At 42.6% G+C, this 27062-nt stretch overlaps 1 protein-coding gene across 6 annotated transcripts; it reads left to right on the top strand.

The window, feature by feature from the left end:
• Positions 1-1065: 1065 nt before the first annotated feature.
• On the top strand, positions 1066-25183 carry ZNF347 (zinc finger protein 347). 6 transcript variants are annotated; one of them, XM_055370411.2, is made up of 5 exons: positions 1066-1129; positions 6327-6387; positions 10748-10874; positions 11306-11434; positions 17619-25183. In XM_055370411.2, exons 2-5 carry the CDS (start codon positions 6373-6375, stop codon positions 19865-19867), a joined length of 2520 nt encoding a protein of 839 aa, XP_055226386.1. In that variant the 5' UTR covers positions 1066-1129; positions 6327-6372; the 3' UTR covers positions 19868-25183. The 6 variants fall into 6 exon arrangements, with proteins under 6 accessions (XP_055226386.1, XP_055226383.1, XP_055226385.1 ...); XM_055370408.2 differs by having other exon boundaries at positions 1073-1129; positions 11303-11434; XM_055370410.2 differs by having other exon boundaries at positions 1085-1460.
• Positions 25184-27062: the final 1879 nt, after the last annotated feature.

Raw genomic sequence — 27062 nt, 5'->3', positions numbered from 1 at the left:
TTAAAATAAAAAGTACTGTGTCAAGTTCCCTTCAGAATGCCCATAAAGTGAATTTGAAATTACATGATATTTAGAAATTATTGACTGAAGCATATTTTGATGCAAAGAAAGATTATGTCAAAGTTGTTTGTGGTTAAGTCATTTCAAGTGTGGAACGGAATAACGAATATAAGCAAAAATAATGCAGTTTATCTCTATTTTTTAAAAATTCACATGGTTTAAATCAGTAGTTGACTGGGCACAGTAGTTCACTCCTGTAATCCCAGCAATTTTGGAGGCCCAGGCAGGAGAATTGCTTGAGGTCAAGAGTTGGAGACCAGCCTGGGCCGAGACTCCCATCTTTACAAAAATATATGTTTTAAAGAACAATAAAGCAGCCGTTGGTGATCTAACTTATCGGGGGCCTTAACCTTCCCATGAATTGAGCACAGGCTTGACTCTTCCACTGGGGAGAATGGGGATTTGAAATGCAAAGGAGGTTCTGTTGGGCTACTGCATTAAATTGCATATCCGTCCAGATAGGATGCTGCATTTCCCATTCTACTTTGAATCATCCTCAGAGATAATTTCCAGACATTTTAGTTAAATTAAATACATTTTAATTGCAGGAATTGCTGGATCCAATCGCCGTGCCTCGTGGATCCTCCACTAAGATCCCAGTTCCCAGACCGAGATCCCCGATTCCCAGATCCCCGTTCCTGAGCTGCAGCAGACTCCCTAGCAGAACTGGGTCCAACCCACCGGCAAACAATTTTAACATAAACCGTTTTCAACTTGGTAAGAGGAAATCATTTTGGTTTCTATCATAAGTGGTCCACGTAAGTCTATTCTTTCACCTTAAAACTGCTTCAAATTGGAACGGTGCTCCCGGGGACATGGTGAACACTCCAGGGTTTCCAAACCGGGAAAAATGAGACTGCGAGATAGGGAGGCTGAGGGAAGCGCAGACCCCGCCACGGCTCGCCCGCCCCAGCTCCGCCCCGGCGTTTCGTCCGCAGACCCCGCCTCTCCCCAGACCCCGCCTCTCCCCAGGCCCCGCCCCCAGAGTGCCCGGGCTCTTTTCCGCGCACGCGCAGTTTTCTGCAGTTCCGGAAGCGGATCGTGTTGGGGGCAGGTGACGCCGCCGAGAGTGAGTGTTCCTCAGTATGGATTAAACTTGCGAACCGCCGTGCCGCGTTTCCGCAGCCAGTTCCCGGGCTCGCTACAGACCTTTTTTTTTTTTTTCTTTTTTTTTTTTTTGGTGAGACGGAGATTTACTCTTGTTGTCCAGGCTGGAGTGCAATGGCGCGATTTCGGCTCACCGCATCCTCCGCCTCCCAGGTTCAAGCGATTCTCCTGCCTCAGCCTCCCGAGTAGCTGGGATTACAGGCATGTGTCACCACGCCCGGCTAATTTTGTATTTTTAGTAGAGACGGGGTTTCACCGTGTTGCCCAGGCTGATCTCGAACTCCTGACCTCAGGTAATCCGCCCACCTCGGCCTCCCAAAGTGCTGGGATTACAGGCGTGAGCCACTGCGCCCGGCAGCTACATACCTTAAGATCCCCGCACCGCGCCCTCCACCCCAGCTGACTCGCGGTGTGGGTTCGGAGTCGCTTCTCTTTGGGTTGAAGTCGCTCTGAGGCTTCTCCCTGTCCCCGGCCTTTCGCGTCTTCCTCCCGCTTAAAACCCTTTCCTGACCCCTCCTCCCGCCCCGGGCTTTTTAAAGTCCTCACCCGCGAGGTGGATTCCCGCCCTGGGCGCCTCCCAGCCTCGCCCTCGTCGGCCCCTGGAGCGCAGCTCCTCAGCCCCGGTACCGGGGAGGCCGCGTCCTCTGCCTGGTCCTGGCATCTTGCAGACCCCACCCCTCTTCTAAGGCGCCGTCGCCCCGCCACCTCCCTCCTCCTCGTGTCGGGCCCTGCTGCTCCCCAGGCCTCCCCTTCGCAGTCACCGCTTCTCCTGAGCCCGCGCTGGGGAGGTGCCCGGGGCCTGTCCTGTAACACCCGGTGTTGTTGCCTGCCCAGCTCCAGCCCCTGGAAAATGCGCTCCTCCAAGATGCAGGCGTCTTAGTCCAAACCCTCCTGTGAATGTGTGGACCAAGGGGATTAGCAGGTGGAGAAAGGGGCAGAGACAGAGAGAGAAGTAGAAAAACTGAGAGGAAAGAGTGAGGGAAACCCGTAAACAGATGGCAAAGTAGAGGATGGGCGAGGGATTTGCAGATAGTAAGAGAAGGAGCTGAGAAGGCAGAAGGAGAAAAGCAACTGGGGAAATGTAGAGAAAAGCTCGGTGTCCAGAGAGATGAAGGACAGCAAGGCAGGGAGAGGGCCAGAAAGTGGGAGGCTCCTCAGACAGAGTCCGGGAGAGGAGGAGGGATTTGGAGCCAGGGCAGACAAGCAGCGTGGCGCTGGGACAGCAAGAGGGGACAGCTGGTGACGAGGAGAGCAGAAGGAGAACCACAGCAGGGGGAGGCCTGGGATCTGGGGGTGCCAGAGAGTGGGGCAAGAGGTGTAGAAGGGAAGAGGAGATTCAACAGAGGGAGCAGAGTTGGGAGAAGAAAGAGGCAGAAATATATGGAGACTGGGGACAATGAAAAGATTGGGGAGAAAGAGGAACCAGAGTTGAAACAAGGCCCCAGAATGGGACAGAACAGGTGCAAGCGGAGGAAGAAGGGGAGAAATAGCAGGAGATGAGAGGGGCTCAAAACGACGCGCAAAGAACCAGGGGAAAAACACAGAAAATAAAAAATAAGCTAATGTGAGAATGAGAGCTATGTAGAGGATGAGGGAGGGAAACACACAGTATGGAAGCAAGAGAGGGACCCTGAGTCCAGGTGGGTGGTGCGTTGATTAGATGTGATGATGACATTGTGACATTGGTTTCTGGGTTTATAATAATGCAACACATTTAAAATACGTTTACTTAAATTATGCAGTTGCAAATGAGAATGGAAGAAACTCCTTTATGTAAAATGCGTAAGATGTGCATTTGACAATTATTAGTATTAGGGTATAGCTTCATTTGCAATCACTATTCAAACCAGAGGGCAGTGACTTCGCTCATTTAGTTTTGAGTCCACCCACTTCCCTTTTCCTGGAATAGGGTAGGGTGTGGGCGAGTGTATGAACTAAGAGGAAAAAATATTTTTCCTTTGATTTTCTTTCCTGTCACACTCAATACAACAGGGCACATTCTACACAGTGTCTCGCCTCCACTCACGAAAATGTGTGCGGATTTCTCCCACCAACAACCCATTCTCTATCAGACACTAACTGAGTGTCCTATAGTTTAACTCAATTCTGAAACTCTCTACCTGGAGTTAGCATCAGATCCCACTGATTGAGGCTCAGTTCCACGAAATTGCCCCCGCATCAGGTGCCAGTTGTAAGTCTCCCGTTGGTACCTGAACTTCTGAGCGACCAGCTATACATTGGGGATTCCCTTGACATCCCCCTCCCCACCACCTCAGGTTCTACTAATTTGTGAGGGCGGCTCAAAGAACTCAGGGAGAACACTTCACTTAGTTTACACATTTGTTATAAAGGATATTACAGAAGATACAGATGAACAGTCAGAAGGAAGAGCTGTCCTAGAAAGTTAATCAAAGCCGAGGAGGGGTTAAGAGAACCACAGTATTTATCAGGTCACTCAAAAGTATAAGTGACAGTTACCACTGGCATACTGTGTCTGAAGTGAGGAGCAGTTTTAGACTGAGCTCTGAACCTGTAGCACCTCGTCATGCAGTCTTTTTTTTTTTTTCTTTTTGAAACAGTCTCACTCTGTTGTCCAGGCTGGAGTGCAGTGGCACAATCTTGGCTCAAGGCAGCCTCTGCCTCCCGAGTTCAAGCGATTCTCCTGCCTGCCTCAGCCTCCCAAGTAGCTGGGATTACAGGTGTGCACCACCACACCCAGCTAATTTTTGTATTTTTAGTAGAGATGAGGTTTTGCCATGTTGGCCATGCTGGTCTCTAACTCCTGGCCTCAAGTGATCCTCCTGCCTTGGCCTCCCAAAGTGCTGGGACTACAGGCATGAGCCACTGTGCCCGGCCCATGCTGTCTTGTAGATAATGTCAGAGTTGAATGAAATTGTAGGACCCCCGCCTCACCCCCCCGAGCTGGGGGTCCCCTGGGAGTCCCCTGGTCATTGTGGGAAAAGCCACACACACATTTTGGTGACTAGAGGTGAAGTATTCTGTGTTTAGTGTGAGAGCAGAATGTAGAGTTGGGTTTTTTCCTATCTCAAAGACTAAAGGAAAAGACCTCCAAGTGGCCCACCCACCTGTCAGGACCTGTGATCCCTACTCAGTAGTGACTGGGAATGGCCTGTTCCTGCTTCTGGCTGCTGCTGGCCCTGCAATTGTGTACCATGTGCCAGCCTCACTCACAGTCTCAGGACAATATGCATGCCATCAATTTTAACTTTTTTTTTTCTTCACAATCTGTAAAGCTTTCAAAATTTTAACTTCAAGGGAATTCATCCCTGTACCCAGGGAGTGGTGTTCTCCATTAAGACACGTACACAGGGCTGGGCACAGTGGCTCACACCTGTAATCACAACACTTTCAGAGGCCAAGGTGGGAGGATTGCTTGAGTCCAGGAGTTCGAGACCAGCCTGGGCAACATAGCAAGACTCTGTCTCTACGAAAAATAGAAAAAAATAAGCTGGATGTGGTGGCTTGCACCTGCGCTCCCAGCTACTTGCAAGGCTGAGGTGAGAGAATCGCTTGAGCACGAGAGCTTGAGGCTGCAGTAAGCCATGTTCATGCCGTCACACTCTAGCCTGGGCAACAGAGTGAGACCCTGTCTCAAAAACAAACACACACACACACACACACACACACACACACAGAATAAAGTCTTTTTTTCTTCTACACTCCATCTTTAAAACAAAAAATACTCTAAATTGGCCAGGCACGGTGGCTCACGCCTGTAATCCCAGCACTTTGAGAGGCCAAGGCAGGTGGATCCCTTGAGGTCAGGAGTTCGAGACCAGCCTGGCCAACATGGTGAAACACCGTCTCTACTAAAAATACAAAAATTAGCCAGGCATAGTGGCACGTGCCTGTGATCCCAGCTACTCTGGAGGCTGAGGCAGGAGAATCGCTTGAACCTGGGAGGCGGAGGTTACGGTGAGCCGAGATCGCACGATTGCACTCCAGCCTGGGTGACAAGAGTGAGACTTCATCTCAAAAACAAAACAAAACAAAACTCTAAACTACCTTTCAGTCTGTAGTAAGTACTCCTCTTCTATGCTCCGTTTAAGAGCACAATACACTACAATTTTTTTTTTTTTTTTACTTTATGTTCAATTCTTGCCTTCAGTCCTTGCTTGAACTCTTGCTTGAATCAAGCTCTCATACCCAACATTCCACTGATCCTTTCTTTTTCATTTACCAGTGACGGATCCATTTGAAATTCAGTGTTTAATTTCCTGTCATCTTTCCATTCCTATCAGTAGCATGTGGCACAGTTGCTCAATTTCTCTTCTATTTTCTTGGCTTTCAGGACATCCCGTTAAGCTTTACACATCTATTTGTTGTAATTTTCTTGTTGCCTCCCTAATCATATTATGCTTTCCTCTTCTTGTGTCTCCAGAACTTTCTGTTCTCTGAACGTGGGCTTAGTCCTCCAGCCACTTTTTTCTCTGTCCACACTCATTGCCTTTCCTTATCAACTCAGCTCATGGCTTTGAACCCCACCTGCACAGCTTCATGTCACCTGCAGGCCTCTCCTATGAACTCTAGATCCTGCGTCTAGGCCTCCCAAAGTGCTGAGGTTACAAGACGTGAGTGACCGTGCCTGGCTAAATTTATTACTTTTTTTTTTAAGAGAAATGGGGTCTCACTATGTTGTTTAGGCTGGTCTTGAACTCCTGGCCTCAACTGATCTTTCTGCCTCAGCTTCCCAAAGTGCTAGGATTATAGTGTGAGCCACCACGTTCAGCCTCTATCTTTTGTTTCTGAGGCCTGAGATTGGCCTGCAATCCACAGAGAGGTGAGGGAGGCTGTTCTCTGCATGGGGTTTGGTCAGGGCTTGATCTGTGCCCTGAATGGGGGAGCTCAGTCCAGCCCAGCTCCCAATTGCTGCAGCGTGTGTGTGGGCTTCTCCAGGAGGAGAGCGGGTTCTGAAGAAAGGGGTCAGAAACTCACTTATTGATCTTCCCATAGGAGCTTCTTGTCCCTGCATTGCCCTGGTGCAGTGGGCAGCTGAGACCATCTTTCCACAGGGTGAGGTCTTCCCTGCGTGTGTGTGTGATTGTGGCATAGGAAGGGGATCTGTTGATTCTGAGCAATAAACAGCACGTTTTGGATATTCAATATTGACTTCTAAAGGCACTTTCCTGTTATCTAAGGAAGAAACCTTGAAGAAGAGGAAGAGAAAAGAAAGACAAGTCAGGCATGGCTCTCACCCAGGTAAGGTAATATTATCAGTGGATTGTTCTGTCTCTTATTTCTTCTTGAAATGTCATTCTTTGAAGTTGGGCATCTTCTCTGAGTCTGAAGCGTCCTGCCTGACAGGTTTGCTCGCACTTAACGCGTGCCTTCCCTCAGTCCCTCTCATCTCGCTTAGATTCCGTCTCTCGTGACCCAGTGACATGAAGTTGGGAAGAGGCTGCACTGGGCATGGTCCTGGGAAGGGCTCACACCCAGACATGGATGGAGATGGGGTGAGGGTCCTGTGGTGTCAGTGCTGTTGGGCAGCAGGGATTGTTCAGGGGCCACGTCTGGATGCACTGTCAGCTCTCTGTGGAGCAGGATGAGAGCAGCTGCACGTGGAAGTCACGTGTTAATGTGCACAAATACTTGCTAAATTATGTAAAATAAGGCTAATAAGGGGAAATGTTTCTGGCTCATTTACATGACGTTTGAAGCTCACCAAGTGAGTCACTGTGTTTCTAACCCCAAACTCTTATTAATGACTGGGAATGGAATGGGAATTTTAGACTGACAGACATCAGTGACAGAGGGTTCTTTCATCCCATCATCTATTTTAATACATGAAATCAACCTAAATGGAAAATGCAGGAGAATCATTGAACTATTCTCAGAAAACCCATACAGTGGAGACTGGTGTTTCTGCAGGGACCCTTGTGCAACTGGTGCTAGGTGAGAGTGGTTATTATTTTGTTCGGTTATAGGAGCAGAACTTCTTTCCCATTAGAGAGGGTAGAACCACATTCTTGTTTTACCAATTATTATTTTTATTTTATTTTTTTTGAGACGGAGTCTTGCTCTGTCGCCCAGGCTGGAGTGCAGTGGCATGATCTCGGCCCAATGCAAGCTCCGCCTCCTGGTTTCACGCCATTCTCCTGCCTCAGCCTCCCAAGTAGCTGGGACTACAGGCGCCCGCCACCATGCCCGGCTAATTTTTTGTATTTTTAATAGAGACGGGGTTTCACTGTGTTAGCCAGGATGGTCTCGAACTCCTGACCTCGTGATCCACCTGCCTCGGCCTCCCAAAGTGCTGGGATTACAGGCGTGAGCCACTGCGCCCGGCCTGTTTTACCAATTATTAAATATTCTATTTATTGTATTTATTTATTTTGTGACAGAGTCTCAGTCCGTTGCCCAGGCTGGAGTGGTGCAATCTCGGCTCACTGCAACCTCTACCTCCAGGATTCAAGCAATTCTTTCGCCTTAGCCTCCAAAGTAGCTGGGACTACAGTTGCACGCCACCATGCCCAGCTAGTTTTTATATTTTTAGTAGAGACAAGGTTTCACCATGTTGGCCAGGCTGGTCCCAAACTTTTGACCTGAAGTGATCAGCCCACCTTGGCCTCCCAAAACGCTGGGATTATAGGCGTGAGCCACCATGCCCGGCCCTTCAGTGAATGTTTTGTTGTGACATTTTAGCTTGCAAATTTTGAAAATTTACATGTTTTCATGTTAGGAAAGATGTATAGCTCGTTCTACATCTTTACTGGAGCCTTCTCTGAATGAGGACAGAGTGGATGTTTTACCTTTTCACTGTTGTTATTACTAAACTGTGTATATGTGATGTGAGTGCGTGTTTTTTTATTAAGCACACATCATGTTTTTTTTTTTTTTTTGAGACAGAGTCTCACTCTGTCACCCAGGCTGGAGTGCAGTGGTGCAATCTCGGCTCACTGCAATCTCTGCCTCCCGGGTTCAAGCAATTCTCCTGCCTCACCCTCCCGAGTAGCTGGAATTACAGACGTCCACCACCACACCCGGCTAATTTCTGCATTTTTAGTAGAGATGGTGTTTCACCATGTTGGTCAGGCTGGTCTCGAACTCCTGACCTCGTGATCCGCCCTCCTTGGCCTCCCAAAGTGCTGGGATTACAGGTGTGAGCCACTGCACGCAGCCCACACATCATGATTTTAAATAAGTTTTGTGTTTTTTAGCAATTCAAATTGTATCTTAAATATTTTCTGTGCCCTTAAATTTGTTCTCAGCTATCACATTAATGATTTAATAGTAAGAATAGTTACATATTATGGGCATAAATGTATGTGTGTATATATGTAATTACCTTTTATGAAGTTCCATGTTGTTATTCATAAACTTGTTTCAACTTTGCTCATTTAGATCCTTTTCATGTTCTTTTAGTTAACTATTTGATTTTTTTTTTTTTTTTTTTTTTTTTAGACAGTCTCGCTCTGTCATCCAGGCTGGAGTGCAGTGGCGCAGTCTCGGTTCACTGCAAGCTCCGCCTCCTGGGTTCATGCCATTCTCCTGCCTCAGCCTCCTGAGTAGCTGGGACTACAGGTGCTCGCCACCATGCCTGGCTAATTTTTTGTATTTTTTTAGTAGAGACGGAGTTTCACCATGTTAGCCAGGATGGTCTTGATCTCCTGACCTCGTGATCTGCCTGCCTCGACCTCCCAAAGTGCTGGGATTATAGGCATGAGCCACCACGCCTGGCCAACTATTTGATTCTTTAGGTTTAATTCTTATTCCCAGACACCTGGATTCAGATGCTTGCTCTGACATTTTAGCTCTTTCTCTTGACGCAAGTTTCTTAGTGTCTGTCATATACATTTATCTGCTAGTAAGATGGGAACAGATCTTTCTCTCATGGGCTATCATATTCATATACAAGTTAGTACATGCAAGACATTTATTTAGAATAATGCCAGACTGAGCACGGTGGCTTGCGCCTGTAATCCCAGCACTTTAGGAGGCCAAAGCGGGTGGATCATCTGAGGTCAGGAGTTTGAGACTAGCCTGGTCAACATGGTGAAACCCCGTCTCTACTAAAAATACAAAAATTAGCCGGGTGTGGTAGTGGGTGCCTGTAATTCCAGCTACTTGGGAGGCTGAGGCAGGAGAATCGCTTCAACCCAGGAGGCAGAGGTTGCAGTGAACTGAGATCATGCCACTGCACTCCAGCCTGGGTGATAGAGAGACTCTGTCTCAAAAAAATAAGTAAGTAAATAAATAAATAAATAGAATAATGCCTTGCACTTGGGAAGTGCTCAGAAACATCTGTCATTGTTATTGCGATGATCACAGTTTTTAGATTCTGACCTTTCTTTAAAGTCACTGTACACATTTTCATCTCGTAAGACATCATTCATGCTCTAGATCATCTAGATACTGAATATCACTTGGTGTGTTAGATATAATATATAGCACTTCAATAAAGATAACCCGGTGTTGGTTTTTTATTTGTATATTTGTGTATTTTTTGTATTGTCTACAAAACTGAGAAATCAACACTGATTTAAAGACTGTCATAACCTCTTATAGAAGAGTATAAGAAGACAGAATTAAGGAAACATTCTGCCCAAAAATACCTGTGTGTGTGAGAATGTGGTGAAAACAGACCCAGTTTCTCCTACTGTACTCTCACAATGGAGAACACATCTGTGATCCCAGATGTCCTGGGTTTTCCCACACACACCAAGCAAGCAATTCTGCACTGGACACCAGCTGAGTGACCTCCTATTCAGTTCAATTCTGACACTGTCTACCTGGACATAGCATCAGATCCCACAGGTTGAAGGCTCAATCCAACAAGAGTGTGCCCACTTCAATGCCAGTTGCAAACACAGATGGCCTCTGCTTCTCACTGACTGGCTTATACATCATGAATTCCCGTGACCCCCTCCTCAGATTTGATTAATTTGCTGGAATGGCTCAGAGAAATCAGGGAAACACTTTATTTATATTGACCCATTTATTATATAGGATATTACCGAGTATACAGATGAACAGCCAGATGTAAGCAGTCTATTGGGTAAGGTATGGGAGAAGGAGCATGGCGTGGTGGTGCATGCCTGTAATCCCAACTACTTGGGAGGCTGAGTGCTGTCTTTGGTGGGGGTCGGGGAGGCGTCCTCAGAGCCTCCATGTGTTTCCCTATCCTGAAGCTTGTTCAGGCCCTGTCCTTTCGGGTTATTATGGGGGCTTCATTAAGTGGGCATGATTGCTTACATCTTTGGCTACTGGTGGTCAGCTGAGCCTTCAGCCCCCATCCCCTCAGGGTAAGTTGGGGGATGGGGCTCGAAGTCCCAACTCTGTAATCCAGCCTTGGTCTTTCCGGTGACCACCCCGCCATTCTGAAACTATCTTGGGGCCTCCAGCCACCAGTCATCTCATTAGCTTACAAAGGCACTTATCACTCCAGAGATTCCAAGTGAGATGTATGTCAGGAAAGGGGGATGAAGACCATATGTATATTTTATCATATCACAACTTGGATATCGGCCCACTTACTTCAGTTTAATCTATTCTGTCTTCTAATTTTATGTGAAGATTGGAACTTTTCCTTATATCCCCTTGGTGGATGTGTTTTTCATTTTAGGGACAGGTGACATTCAGGGATGTGGCTATAGAATTCTCTCAGGAGGAGTGGACATGCCTGGACCCCGCTCAGAGGACTTTGTACAGGGACGTGATGTTGGAGAATTATAGGAACCTGGCCTCCCTGGGTGAGGATGACTTTCTTCCAGAAGTCAGGATCTGCCCCTGTGTATCTTTTCATTTTCCATGTGGGTCTCCTGGGAGCCCCTGCATTGCTTGGCTGAGACTGAAGCTGTGTTGACTGAAAAATGAAAATCTCCATAATGTGGAAACTGGATTTTAATTGTCCTCTTCCTGATGTCACTGGAGGGTTTCAGGACTTTTAAAATATCCAATTCCCTGTTTTCTATCCCCATGCTTCGATTCAGTGGTTTTGGGATGAGAGCTATATATTTGCATATTATAGTGTTTCCTAACAATTTATAAAGAAGCATTTAGTGGATGAATTTTTGAAGTGTTTTTTTAGATACAGCTGTAAAGTCCTCCCTCCTCATGTAAACATAGGACTGGGACTCTGGAAAATCTACAGCCCATTGTTTTCCTTTCTTTTCATAAGCAGGAATCTCTTGTTTTGACCTCAGTATTATCTCTATGTTGGAGCAAGGGAAGGAGCCTTTCACTGTGGAGAGCCAAGTACAAACAGCAAGAAACCCAGATGGATGGGAATGGATCAAAGCTGTGATCACAGGTAAGAGTTCAGATAGGTAGAGAAAATGCCGTTTATTAAATAGTGTTTGGGAAACTCTATGCAAATCTGAGAGTTCTGTGGGAAAACAGAAGTTTGAATTCTGTGACCTCAGAACAGAAATCTTTATTTGCCCCCTTTTGTCTATCCTTTAGACTTGTACTAGTTTATCCTTTCACCTTCCAGTGGTGCTGCAGCTCAGACAAAGGCAAAGTCTTTATCATGATGGACAACACTGTTATCTAGCTTCTGAGAACTCTGGTTCCTTGACTCCGTGTGGCACAGGGAGGGCTGTTACAAAAGGGTTGTTTCATCTCCTTTGGTGTTTCCTTCTGTAGTTGATTCTATCTGATGCCCAGTTCTCAGTCTTACAGATCCAAATTCTATATAGTTAGCTAAATTTTAAGAGTGTTTTAGTGGAGTTGTTAGGTTTTTCTAAATATAAAATCATGTCATCTGCAAAGAAGTATATTTTGACTTCTTCCTTTTCCATTTGTATGCTTTTTATTTCTTTCTCTCGCCTAATTGCTTTGGCTAGAACATCAATGCTGTGTTGAACAGAAGTAGTGAAAGTGGACATCCTTGTCTTTCAGATCTTAGCAGAAAGGCTTTCAATTTTTTCTTATTTAGTACATTCCCTCTGGATTTGTCATATATGGCTTTTATCATGCTTAGGTATGTTTTTTCTGTACCCAAGTTGTTGAGACTTTTTATTGTGAAGAGATAATGATTTTATTGAGTCATTTCCCAGCATCTATTGAAATGATAATATGCTTCTTGTCCTTGATTCTGTTGATGTGATGAATCACATTAATTGATTTGCGTGTATTAAACTATCCTTGCATTCCTGGAATAGATCCCACTTGATCATGGTGAATGTCTTTTTAATGTGTTGTTGAATTCTATTTTGTCAAGGATTTTTGCATGTATATTCATCAGGGGTAGTGGCCTATAGTTTTCTTTTTGTTATGGTGTCCTTGTCTGCTTTTTGGTATCAGGGTAATGCTGGCCTGATAAAATGAGTTTGGAAATATGTGCTCCCTTCAATTTTTGAAATAGTTTGAGTAGAATTAGTATTCTTTATTTTTTCTTTTCTTTCTTTCATTATTATTATTATCATTATTATTATTATTATTATTATTATTATTATTATTATTATTATTTGAGATAGTCTCTCTCTCTCTATCTCACCCAGACTGGAGTTCAGTGGCACAATCATAGCTTACTGCAAACTCAGACTCTTGGGCTCAACTGACCCTCCCTCCACATCCTCCCCAGTAGCTGGGGTTACAGGCACACACTACCATGCCCAACTAATTGTGTTTTTTTGTTTGTTTGTTTATTTTTGAGATGGAGTCTCGTTCTCTTGTCCAGGCTGGAATGCAGTGGCATAATCTTGGCTTACTGCAACCTCTGCCTCCCAGATTCAAACGATTCTCCTGCCTCTGCCTCCCAAGTAGCTGGGATTACAGGCGTGTGCCACCACACTTGGCTGATTTTTGTATTTTTAGTAGAGTTGGGGTTTCACCATGTTGGCCAGGCTGGTCTTGAACTCCTTACCTCAGGTAATCCACCTGCCTCAACCACCCAAAGTGCTGGGATTACAGGCATGAGCCACCGTGCCTGGCCAAATCCTTTTTTATTTTTTAGTAGAGCTGAGGTCTTGCTGTGTTTCCCAGGCTGCTCTCAAACTTCTGGCATCAAGCAATCCTCCCATCTTAGCCTCCCAAACTGTTGGGATTACAGGCGTGAGCTAACATGCCTAGCCAGTATTAGTTCTTCTTCAAGTGTTTGGTAGAATTCAGCAGTGAATCCATTCAATCCTGGGCTTTTCTTCTACATGAAATTTTTTTTTTTTTTTTTTGCAGCTTCAATTTTGTTATTAGTGTCTTCAGGTTTTCTATTTCTTCATGTTTCGGTCTTGATAGGTTGTATGTGCCCAGAAATGTATCCCTTTCTTCTAGGTTTTTAAATTTGTATGTAGTTGTTCATAATTGTCCCTAATGGTCCTTTGTGTATCTATGGTATCAGTTCTAATGTTTTCTGTTTTGTCTCTGATTTTATTAATTTGGGTGTACCTCCCCCCACCTTTTATTTCAGTTTAGCTAAAAGTTTGTCGATGTTGCTTATCTTTTAAAAAAACCTACTTTTCAAGCTAGGCATGGTGCCTCACGCCTGTAATCCCAGGAACTTGGGAGACTGAGAAAGGAGAATTGCTTGAGGCGGGGAGTTCAAACCAGCCTGGGCAACATAGAAAGAGACCCCATCTCTAAAAATAAAATGAAAATTAGCCAAGCATGGTAGTGCATTTCTGTAGTCCCAGCCACTTGGGAGGCTGAGGGAGGAGGATCAGTTAAACCCAGGAGTTCAAGGCTGCAGTGAGTTATGACTGGGCCACTGCACTCCAGCCTGTGTGAGAGAGGTAGACCCCATCTCTAAAAAAATATTTTTTTAGGCCAGGTGCGGTGGCTCACACCTGTAATCCCAGCACTTTGGGAGGCTAAGGTGGGTGGACCACCTGAGGTTGGGAATTCAAGACCGGCCTGACCAACATGGAGAAACCCCATCTCTACTAAAAATACAAAATTAGCTGAGCGTGGTGGCACATGCCTGTAATCCCAGCTACTCGGGAGGCTGAGGCAGGGGAATCTCTTGAACTCGGGAGGCAGAGGTTATGGCGAGCTGGTATCATGCCACTGCATTCCAGCCCAGGCAACAAGAGCAAAACTCCATCTGAAAAAAAAAAAAAATTTTTTTTTAATCCTACTTTTCATTTTATTGATCTTAGATTTTTTTTTAGTCTTTATTTTGGTTAGTTCTACTGTGATCTTTATTATTCCTTTCCCTCTACTACTTTTGGGTTTGGTTTGTTCTTGCTTTTCTAGTTCCTTGAGTTGTATCATTAGGTGCTTTATTTGTTGACTTACTGTTTTTTTGATATAGGTGTTTATTGCTACAAACTTTCCTCTTTTTGCTGCTTTTTCTGTATCCTATAGATTGTGCTGTTTTGCATTTTAATTTGTTTCAGGAAATTTTTAGCCAGGCATGGTGGCTCATGCCTGGAATCCCAGCACCTTAGGAGGCTGAGGTGGGCGGATTGCTTGAGCTCAGGAGTTTGAGACCTGCCTGAGCAACATGTCCAAACTCTGTCTTGGTAAAATATACAAAAATTAGCTGGGCATGGTGGTGTGTGCCTGTGGTCTCTGCTACTTGGGGGGCTGAGGTGGGTGGATCACTTGAGCCCAGGAAGTGGAGGTTGCAGTGGGCTGAGATCACACCACTGCACTCCAGTGTAGGTGACAGAGCAAGACCTTATCTCAAAAAAAAAAAAAAAAAAAAAAAAAGAAGTGTTTTATTTCCTTCTTAATTTCTTCATTAACTCAATGGCTGTTCAGGAATATATTGTCTAATTTCCATGTGTTTGTGTATCTTCTTTTTTTTTTTTTTTCTAGACAGACTCTTGCTCTGTCACCCAGGCTGGAGTGCATGGCACAATCTTGGCTCACTGCATCCTCCACCTCCTGGGATCAAGCAGTTCTCCTGCCTCAGCCTCCCGAGTAGCTAGGATTATAGGCATGTGCCACCACGCCTGGCTAATTTTTGTGTTTTTAGTAGAAACAGGGTTTCACCATGTTGGCCAGGCTGGTCTTGAACTCCTGACGCCAGGTGATCTGCCCAACTTTGGCCTCCCTAAGTGCTGGGATTACAGGTGTGAGCCATCATGCCCAGCCATGTTTGTGTATCTTCTGAGGCTCTTCTTGTTGGTTTCTAGTGTTATTTTATTGTGGTCAGAAAAGATACTAGATACAATTTTGACTTTTTTGAATTTATTGAGACTTGTTTGGTGTCTTAACATATAATCTATCCTGAAGCATAATCCATGTGCTGATGAGAAGAATATGTATTTTGCAACAGCTGGATAAAATGGTCTGTAAACGTCTGTTAGGGCATGGAACATACCTGTAATTTTAGCTACTTGGGAGGCTGAGGAGAGAGGAATGCTTAAGGCCAGAAGTTCAAGGCTGCAGTGCACTGTGAACTCACCTGTGACTAGGCAATGGACCACAGCCTGGACAACACAGGGAGATCCCATCTGTTTAAAATAGAAAAAAAATTTAAAAAGTCTTTTTTTAGGTCCATTTAGTCTGCAGTATATTTTAACTCTAATTTTTTTTTTATTGGTTTTCTGCCTGGATGACCTATTCATTACCAAAAATTGTGTTTTGAAGTCCCCTAATATTATTGCATTGCTACCTGTCTCTCCCTTTAGATTTATTAACATTAGCTTTACATATTTGGGTGTGTACATATTTATTATATCCTTTTGCTAAGTTGATCCTTTTCTCATTATATACTGACTTTGTCTCTTTTTACACTTATTGACTTAAAGTCTATTTTATCTAAGTATACCTACTACTGCTCTTTTTTGATTTCTAGTTCCATGAAATATCTTTTTCCATCCCCTCACTTTTTGTCTACATGTATCCTTATAGGTGAAGTGAGTTTGTTGTAGGAAACATATAGTTAGCTGTATGTTTTGTAATCCATTCAGCAGGCCTCTCTCTTGTAATTGGAGAATTTAGTCCATTTCTATTTAATGTTATTATTGATAGGTAAGGACTTATACTACCAGAGAAAATCACTTAAACACAAAGGAAGACAGTAAGAAAGAAAGCAAGAGAGAAGTTAGAAAACAATTAGAAAAGAAGTAACAAAATGGCAGTATGTTTTAATTCATTGCTTTTTATTATTAATATGTCTATTACAGGCTTTTACTTTGTGGTCACCATAAAATAAGGCTTACATCTCACACCGGTTAGAATGGCGATCATTAAAAAGTCAGGAAACAACAGGTGCTGGAGAGGATGTGGAGAAATAGGAACACTTTTACACTGTTGGTGGGACTGTAAACTAGTTCAACCATTGTGGAAGTCGGTGTGGCGATTCCTCAGGGATCTAGAACTAGAAATACCACTTGACCCAGCAATCCCATTACTGGGTATATACCCAAAGGATTATAAATCATGCTGCTATAAAGACACACGCACACGTATGTTTATTGCGGCACTATTCACAATAGCAAAGACTTGGAACCAACCCAAATGTCCAACAATGATAGACTGGATTAAGAAAATGTGGCACATATACACCATGGAATACTATGCAGCCATAAAAAATGATGAGTTCATGTCCTTTTTAGGGACATGGATGAAGCTGGAAACCATCATTCTCAGCAAACTATCGCAAGGACAAAAAACCAAACACCGCATGTTCTCACTCATAGGTGGGAATTGAACAATGAGAACACATGGACACAGGAAGGGGAACATCACACTCTGGGGACTGTTGTGGGGTGGGGGTAGGGGGGAGGGATAGCATTAGGAGATATACCTAATGTTAAATGACGAGTTAATGGGTGCAGCACACCAACATGGCACATATATACATATGTAACTAACCTGCACATTGTGCACATGTACCCTAAAACTTAAAGTATAATAAAAAATAAATAAGGCTTATAAAAACATCCTATAGCTTTTAACAATTTATCTCAAATCAATATCAACTTATCTTTGATTGCAAAAAAAGAAACTAAAACCTCTGTGCATGTTCGTTCCCTTCTCACCCTGCATTTTGAATTTTTTATGTTGCAATTTATGTTGTGTACTGCCTATCACTTAACAAACTGTTGTGCTTATTTTTAATAGTTTTATCTTTTAGCCCTCTTAGTAAATATATAAATGGTTTGCACACCATGATTATGATATTAATATTAGTGTAACAGTTACATTGCATCATTTTCTTTGGATTTGAAGAACTCCCTTTATCATTTCTTGTAAAACAGGTCTGATCATGCTAAATTCCCTTAGCTTTGTTTGTCTGGGGAAGACTTTCTCTCCTTTATGACTGAATGATTGCTTTGCTGGCTACAGTATTGTAGGTTGGGAACTAGGCTTCCATACTATTAATTTGAATTACATGGAATCAACTTTTCTTTATTAAACAATCCTCTTTCCTTTGTGTTCCTAAAAATTGAATATTATTGTTCTGAAGTTTATAAATCTGTTTAATATAAGAATTGCTTTTGGTTTAATATTGTTTTTCGGTGTAATATTGTTTTTCGGTGTAAAATACTTGTTTACATACTACAATTAATTGGAAACCTATGGATCTTTATATCTTGTAGCTCTCTCTTCCGAATTTGTAATGAAAGATTTACCACACAAAGGGAAGAGTAATACAGGAGAAGTATTCCAAACAGTGATGTTGGAAAGACAGGAAAGCCAAGACATTGAAGGATGTTCCTTCAGGGAAGTCCAGAAAAATACACATGACCTTGAGTATCAATGCAGAGATGCTGAAGGAAATTACAAAGGAGTGCTTTTGACCCAAGAAGGCAATCTCACTCATGGAAGAGATGAACATGATAAAAGAGATGCAAGAAACAAGCTTATTAAAAATCAGCTTGGATTAAGCCTTCAGTCACATCTGCCTGAACTGCAGCTTTTTCAATATGAAGGGAAAATTTATGAACGTAATCAGGTTGAGAAGTCTTTCAACAATAATTTCTCAGTTTCACCACCTCAACAAATGCCTTATAATGTCAAAACCCACATTTCTAAGAAATATCTCAAAGATTTTATCTCTTCTTTATTACTCACACAGGGGCAAAAAGCAAATAATTGGGGAAGCCCTTACAAATCTAACGGATGTGGCATGGTCTTTCCTCAAAATTCACACCTTGCAAGTCATCAGAGAAGTCATACTAAAGAGAAACCTTACAAATGTTATGAGTGTGGCAAAGCCTTTAGAACACGTTCAAACCTAACTACCCATCAGGTGATCCATACTGGCGAAAAACGTTACAAATGTAATGAGTGTGGTAAGGTCTTTAGTCGAAATTCACAACTCTCACAACATCAGAAAATTCACACTGGAGAGAAACCTTATAAATGTAATGAATGTGGCAAGGTCTTCACTCAGAATTCACACCTTGTAAGACATCGAGGAATTCATACTGGAGAGAAACCTTACAAGTGTAATGAGTGTGGAAAAGCCTTTAGAGCTCGTTCAAGCTTAGCTATCCATCAGGCAACCCACAGTGGAGAAAAACCTTACAAATGTAATGAATGTGGCAAGGTCTTCACTCAAAATTCACACCTTACAAATCACTGGAGAATTCACACTGGAGAGAAACCTTACAAGTGCAATGAGTGCGGCAAAGCCTTTGGTGTTCGTTCAAGCCTAGCTATTCATCTGGTAATTCACACCGGAGAAAAGCCTTACAAATGTCATGAATGCGGCAAGGTCTTTAGGCGTAATTCACACCTTGCAAGGCATCAGCTAATTCATACTGGAGAGAAACCTTACAAGTGTAATGAGTGTGGCAAAGCCTTTAGAGCACATTCAAACCTAACTACCCATCAGGTCATCCATACTGGAGAAAAGCCTTACAAATGTAATGAATGTGGCAAGGTCTTCACTCAAAATTCACACCTTGCAAATCATCAAAGAATTCATACTGGAGTGAAACCTTATATGTGTAATGAGTGTGGCAAAGCCTTCAGTGTGTATTCAAGCCTAACTACCCATCAGGTCATCCATACTGGAGAAAAACCTTACAAATGTAATGAGTGTGGCAAGGTCTTCACTCAGAATTCACACCTTGCAAGACATCGGGGAATTCATACTGGAGAGAAACCTTATAAATGTAATGAATGTGGCAAGGTCTTTAGGCATAATTCATACCTTTCAAGGCATCAGCGAATTCATACTGGAGAGAAACCTTACAAGTATAATGAGTATGGCAAAGCCTTTAGTGAACATTCAAACCTAACTACCCATCAGGTCATCCATTCTGGTGAAAAACCTTACAAATGTAATGAGTGTGGCAAGGTCTTCACTCAGAATTCACACCTTGCAAGACATCGGAGAGTTCATACTGGAGGTAAACCTTACCAGTGTAATGAATGTGGCAAAGCCTTTAGTCAAACATCAAAGCTTGCAAGGCATCAGAGAGCTCATACCGGAGAGAAACCATATGAGTGTAATCAGTGTGGGAAAGCCTTTAGTGTCCGTTCAAGCCTAACTACCCATCAGGCAATCCATACTGGAAAAAAACCTTACAAATGCAATGAGTGTGGGAAGGTCTTCACTCAGAATTCACACCTTGCAAGACATCGGGGAATTCATACTGGAGAGAAACCTTACAAGTGTAATGAGTGTGGCAAAGCCTTTAGCCAAACTTCAAAACTTGCAAGGCATCAGAGAATTCATACCGGCGAGAAACCATATGAGTGTGGGAAACCCTTTAGTATCTGTTCAAGCCTAACTACCCATCAGACAATCCATACTGGTGGGAAACCTTACAAATGTAACGTGTGGAAAGTTCTAAAGTCAGAGTTCAAACCTTGCAAGCCATCACAGAATTCATAGTGGAGAGAAACCTTACAAATGAAGGTGGTAACTTTTGCAGTTAGAATTCATTCCTTTGACAACATCAGAGAATTTATGCCTGAGAGATTCCTTGAAAATGCAATGACTGGCTGGGTGCAGTGGCTCATGCCTGTAATCCCAACACTTTGGGAGTCCGAGGCAGGTGGATCACCTGAGGTCAGGAGTTCAAGACCAGCCTGACCAACATGGCGAAACCCCATTTCTACTAAAAGTACACAATTAGCTAGGCCTGGTGGCGTGTGCCTGTAATCCCAGCTATATAGGACGCTGAGGCAGGAGAATCACTTGAACCCAGGAGGCGGAGGTTGCAGTGAGCCAAGATCGTGCCAATGCACTCCATCCTGGGCAAAAAGAGCAAAACTCCATCTTAAAGGAAAAAAAAAATGCAATGACTGTGGCAAACTCCTCATGAGTTCAAGTATTAATAGACATCCAAGAGTCCATAATAATGAGAAATCACATAAATGTACTGTGTGTGGCAGAGGCTTTATTCAGGCCTTACTGCTTTGCAGGCATTAAAATCTACGTATTTGATGGAACCACACAAAGGTAATGTGTAAGAGCATCCTGAAGCTCTTACCCTAAGACTGTAACTGTAGGTGAGGATTCATACAAAGAGTGACTCAGTCTCTAGTTCTTTGATTCACTTTTAATATGATAAACTGCACAATAATTACACGTTCCAATATGGTAAAACTTAAGACATTATATATTTCAAAGGTCAAAGGACATTTGGAAATGGCTACTTACCTTCAGGTTATAAAATCTTTTATTCCATTGTTTGAGGTTTCTCAAAAAGGCTACTGTTTGTGACTTTCAACCTGAACTATGGATGTGTGGCTATTTTGCATCCTTAAGCACCTTTCGTGGTGCCTATCTGGGAAAGAACCACAGTATGGAAAGGCTTACTTCATTACATGAGGATCATTTTTATCCATGTTTATTGAAGAAGGAGGACTCTGCCTTGTAAAATTAAATATTCTCTCAATTGAGAGACCATGGTTTCGGGGCAGAAAATAATGTAAAACTATGATATCAATCATCATACTGATTGTGTTCAGGGTGCTTTTCTGAGAGAAAGACACCATGGGTTTTAGGGAAGTAAGGCTCTACCTGCATTGAGCAGGCCAAGACCTCAGGACACTGGAATTTTTACGAGAGGAGAGTAATAAGTTATTAGTGACTGATTATGTGATGGGAATAGTGCAGGGGAAACGGTTGCCACTTTCTCTACTGAATGGCAATAGCTGTTTTATAGCAGAGATTGATGAAAAATAGGCTTATTTTTGAAATTGAAGAGGTAACAGTTATTAGAGTGGAGAGCTTGGTCAGAAAAACCAGAATACCATGGTTTTTTTTGTTTTTTTTGTTTTTTTTTTTTTTTTAGTAGAATTCACACTAATTGCTTGAATTACATTTTGCTACAGTTTTATTAAGAATGTGTCACAGACATAATGTTTTGCCAAAAAAAATTCAATGTTTTCTTATAACTATAAACAAATCACATTCTTTGTACCAACATCGTTTTATCCTACCTCAGTAGGATACTTCATAGCAGATAATAACAATACACTCAGTCTTTTAGGTTGGAGGATCTAGAACAAATTTTTTTTCTTTGTGGAATCAAACAACATACAATTTTGGGAAACTGTAATCATACTCTGCACTTGAATTATTCTCTCTACACTCTGCCTTAGAATATTTATATGGATATAATGAAAATCCCATAGAAAGTGCAGTTTTCATACTCTTACACCCTGAAAGCTGCCACAGTGTTGGTGAATATATACCGTATTATATTTTTACATGCTTGTGTGCTAAATAACTATGGCATGCATCTTTATTTACATGAAGTGAAAATACAAATATAGAAAGTGTATGGGCTGGGTGTGGTGGTTCATGCCTGTAATCCTAGCACTTTGAGAGCCCAAGGCAGGAGGGTCACTTGAGTCCAGGAGTTCGAACCAGCCAGGACAACATGGCAAAACCCTGTCTCTACAAAAAAAATAGAAACATTACCCAGGCAGGGTGGCTCATGCCTGTAGTCCCAGCTCCTCAGGGAGACTGAGGCAGGTGGATCACTTGAGCCTGGAGGCAGAGGTTGCAGTGAGCCAAGATCGCACCATTGCACTCCAGCCTGGGTGACAGAGTGAGACCCTGTCTCAAAAAAAACAATTGTATGAAAAATATTGGCTGGGTGTGGTGGCTTACACCTGTAATCCCAGCACTTAGGGAGGCCGAGGCGGGTGGATCATGAGGTCAGAAGATCGAGACCACCCTGGCCAACACAGTGAAACCCCATCTCTACTAAAAAATAACAACAACAAAAAAGATTGGTTGGACATGGTGGCACGCACCTGTAATCCCAGCTACTCGAGAGGCTGAGGCAGGAGAATCACTTGAACCCAGGAGGTGGAGGTTGCAGTGAGCCGAGATCACGCCACTGCACTCCAGCCTGGGCGAGAAAGCGAGACTCTGTCTCAAAAAAAAAAAATTATGAAATTATAAATAGTGCAGAATAACAAAAATAACAGAATGCTATGCTCACATAATTTGACAAGACTAATATTCATGAGTTTCCTCTTAAAAATGAACTTATATAATGGGAATTTCATTTTGTTTTCGTAGGTAAACTAATAGTTTCATAAATTTAGCCTTATCATGTTTTTGGTAATGTTAATTTGTCACCTCTCCACAGGAAGTGTATTGAACTCCATCTACAGTTTGGTTTAGATATGGAAAATGATGATGCCGAACAATGAAGTTTTAGGGAAATGTGTATTGCATAATGAGGCTTTCTGTGAGAAGCAGGATTGACTTCCCAAACCGGTCCAAAATGGCTTGAGAGAGCAGGGATAAATAACTTGCTTGGGGTGTTATGGTAATAACCTTTAATAAAAGGGTGGGTTGGGGTGAGGATCCCACACGTGATTTGAACTTCCATCTAGTGCCAAAGGAGGGAACACGGACATTATCAGCTTGGCCAGATGGGCAGAATAAGAAGAGGGAGTGCAGAGGTATAAATGGTGTTATAAGACAAAAATCACAAAATGGAAACTGACTGTAGTACAACACTGAATATTTACTCTTGAAACTTCTGATTTCTGGCCAGGCATGGTGGCTCATGCCTGTAATCTCAGCACTTTGGGAGCCCGAGGCAGGTGGATCACCTTAGGTCAGGAGCTCAAGACGGGCCTGGCCAACATGGTGAAACCCCATCTCTACTAAAAATACAAAAATTAGCCAGGTGTGGTGGCGCACTCCTGTAGTCCTAGCTACCAGGGAGGCTGAGGCAGGAGAATCACCTGAACCCGGGAGACAGAGGTTGCAGTGAGCTGAGATCTCACCACTGCACTCCAGCCTGGGCAATAGAGTGAGACTCTCAAAAAAAGAAAAGAAATTTCTAACTTCTTTGTTAGGAAAGACCTCCGCTTTCTTCATAATAGTAGATAATACTCTTCCTTTCTGCTGAACCCATAGGGCTCATTACACAACGTCATTCTTGAAAATATTTGTGAAATGCTGTTTAAATTGCCTAAAATATTTTTACAGTAGTTCAATGCAAATGAATTTGTGGAAAAGTTTATTACATCATATGATCAAGCAGTTTTAGCCAAAGGGCATTTTTCCAAAGGCTGTGTTATGTTCATGTCATGTTCAGTTTATGGTATTGTGTAACATATTCCATAGCTGCTTTTCTTTTTCTTTTTCTTTTTAGATGTGGGGTCTCGCTATGTTGGCCAGGTTGGTCTTGAACTCTTGGCCTCAAGCATTCCTCTTGCCTCAGCCTCCCAAAGTGCTAGGATTACAGCCATGAGCCAATAGTAGTAAAATGACTTTTTGTTTTTATATATGATTTTTACTTTAAGGATTTTTTCCTTCCATACATTTTAATCCAAATTGTATGTTTACTGCATTTCTTCTCTGTGTTACTCCAGTGAACACTTAGAAAATACATAAATGAGGGTGTTGCTTGGAAACAAAATTTTGTGACATGAAAATGTATGTAAAACAATGGCAGGTACAGACTAGGTTCTCTGTAAATAGGAAAATGGAGTGTCCTTGTAAATCTTTAGTTCAATTAAAGTACAGGGATACTAGATGGTGAAATGAAGTCCTTAATATGGAAGTTATCAAAGATCAGATGCTTGAAAATCAAGCATGTGGAGGTTAACCAGCATCTGGAGAAATGAAAATACAGTTAATAAGAGAGTCCCCAAGATATTAATTATCATTTATGCAGAGGAGATAATTTCTCTCAGTGAATCCCTGGAGGCAATTCAACTTCCCACTGTGGCTGGTATTTCTGTTCTGAGCCAGAGGATCTTACAGCAAAACATGATATTTGTGCAACTTTTGCCATGACAGCTGCCATTTAATATACTCCCCTTAGATTTGTTTTCATTTTAAATAACTGATATATATTCTTTAATAATGATTTATCTTTGCATATATATTTTATATCAATCACATTTAGAGTAAGAATCACAGTTATTAATGCTTTATGTGTAACAACTGCATCGTCAGCTCCTGAAATAAGAATTAATGATATTCTCATTTCAGAGGTGAGGAAACTTAGGACAGATAGGCAAAATAATCAAATTAGGCTGGGCACAGTGGCTCATGCCTGTAATCCCAGCACTTTGGGAGGCCGAGGCGGGGGGATCACCTGAGGTCAGGAGTTCAAGACCAGCGTGATCAACATGGTGAAACCCTGTCTCTACTAAAAATACAAAAATTAGCTGGGTGTGGTGGCAGGCACCTGTAATCCCAGCTATTCGGGAGGCTCAGGCAGGAGAATCACTTGAGCCTGGGAGGCGGATGTTGCAGTTAGCCGAGTTCCCACCATTGCACTCCAGTCTCGGTGACAGAGCGGGACTCCATCTCTCTCTCTCTCTCTTTCTCTCTCTCTCTCTCTATATATATATATTTAGAAAATGGGTAGAACTATGAAGAGACATTTCACTGAAGCAGTTATACTGAGATAAATAGGCACATAAAAAGATTTCCAACATCACCATCCATCAAATCTCAGATCTCAGCATATTCTGCTTTAAAAGACTCATCTGGTCACATTTCAGTAAGAGGCAGAATCGAGATTTGAATCCATGTTGCCTGGTTGCAAAGACAAAGCTTTTAATGATGATGCTACAGTAACAATGCTAGTTATTTTTGTCCTTTACTCACCATCTATACCTATTTTGTTAGTATCTCTTGTAATTTTTAAATGGTTTATCTTCATATATCATTGTGATTGTGGTAACTTTGTATTAAATCTATATTTTTGTAGATCAATTAAGTCTATATTTTATAGATCACTATTGCCTATGCATCTTACCTAAATGAATGACAGAGACACTCATTACCACATAATCCTGTAAGAACGATTATCAAATCTTTCGAAGGAGGCATCCAGTACCTGAGGTGTTAGTTCTAGTGGCGGCCAGGCGCTGTAGCTCACCCCTGTAATCCCAGCACTTTGGGAGGCCAAGGGGGGTGGATCTCCTGAGGTCAGGAATTGGAGACCAGCCTGGCCAACATGGTGAAAACCCATCTCTACTAAAAATACAAAAAATAGCTGGGTGTGGTGGTGCGCGCCTGTGGTTGAAGCTACTCAAGAGGCTGAGGCAGGAGAATCGCTTGAGCCTGGGAGGTAGAGGTTACAGTAAGCCGAGATCACACCACCGCACTTCAGCCTGGGTGACAGAACAAGACTCTGTCTCAAAAAAAAAAAAAAAATCACTAATAATGACAAAGTGCATATTTCTTGAGCTGAGAATATTTTTGTATCTGTGTTTCCATTGTTAGTTTCCAAAAACAATTACAGGTTGCTAATACACATCAACTGGACTGTTCAGTAGAAGCTCCTGTGTTTCTCACGATCTCTGACAGCGTCCAGGGGTTCACATGGAGAAAGCAGAATATGCTGAGGTCTGAGATTTGATGGATGGTGATGTTGGAAATCTTTTTATGTGCCCATTTATCTCAGTATATCTGCTTCAGTGAAATGTCTCTTCATAGTTCTATCCATTTTATAATTTGATTATTTTGCTTTTTTTTAAGTCGTTCTAGGATTCTTTATACATTCCACATACCAGTTTTATGTCAGATATATGGTAGGCAAATATTTTCTATTATTCAGTACTGTATTAGTCCATTTTCACACTGCCTAAACCTTCCTGTGACAACCTGAGACTGGGTAATTTATAAACAAAAGAGGTTTAATTGACTCACAGTTCCGCATGGCTAGGGAGGCCTCAGGAAACTTACAATCATAGAGGAAGGCAAAGGCGAAGCAAGGCACGTCTTGCTTGCAGCAGGAGAGAGAGCGATCAAAGGAGGAACTATCACAGATTTTTAAACCATGAGATCTCCTGAGAGCTCACTATCATGAGAACGGCATGGGGAAAACCACCCCCATGATCCAGTCACCTCCCACCAGGTCCCTCCCTCAACACCTGAGGTTAATACTTGAAGATGAGATTTGATCGGGACACTGAGCCAAACCATATCAAATACCTTTTCTTTCATTGTCTTAAGGTCTTTCACAGACCAAAAGTTTTTAATTTGGTTAATACCAGTTGATTTTTTTTTCTTTAATGAATCATGATTTTGCTGCTATGGCTAAAAATTTTTGAACAAGCTCTTGATTCTTACGATTTTATTGTGAGTAATTTTTTCTTTCAGTCTCCTACAGGATACCATTTTATGGTTTGATATTTTACATTTAGGCTATGGTCAATGTTGAGCTAATGTCTGTACGGTTGTGAAGTTTGAGTAGAGATGACTTCTTTCCTGCTGTGGATATTAAGTTAGCCCCTCACCAGTTTTTAAAAATTCTTCATTCAATTCCCTTGGTAACTTTGTCAAAAATCAGTTGGAAGTACCTGTAGAGGCTATTTTTGTACTCTCTTACTGTATTGCATCAATCCATATGTCTTTTATTGCCCCAAAACCACACAATTTTTATTACCTTTCCTATATTGGTAGTCTTGAAATCCAGTGGAGTGATTCCAGACACTTTATTTTTGTTTTTTGGTAACTTTTATGGATCCAATCACTGCTAGTTGTGGATCCCCCACCGAAATCCCAGTTCCCGGACTGCTAAGCTGCAGGAGACTCCCTAGCAGGATCGGGTCCAACCTGCAGGCAAAATAGTTTTAACATAAACCGT

Source organism: Gorilla gorilla, chromosome 20 (genome assembly GCF_029281585.2).
Source record: "Gorilla gorilla gorilla isolate KB3781 chromosome 20, NHGRI_mGorGor1-v2.1_pri, whole genome shotgun sequence".
Classification (NCBI taxonomy): domain Eukaryota; kingdom Metazoa; phylum Chordata; class Mammalia; order Primates; family Hominidae; genus Gorilla; species Gorilla gorilla.
This window is presented reverse-complemented; position numbering and strand designations above follow the sequence as displayed.

What these genes read in the sequence shown, in the direction of transcription:
- ZNF347 (XM_055370408.2), top strand. An exon ending in TAGGAACCTGGCCTCCCTGG is followed by an intron (nt 10,875 to 11,302) that starts GTGAGGATGACT and finishes TCTTTTCATAAG; the next exon opens with CAGGAATCTCTTGTTTTGAC. An exon ending in GATCAAAGCTGTGATCACAG is followed by an intron (nt 11,435 to 17,618) that starts GTAAGAGTTCAG and finishes TATATCTTGTAG; the next exon opens with CTCTCTCTTCCGAATTTGTA.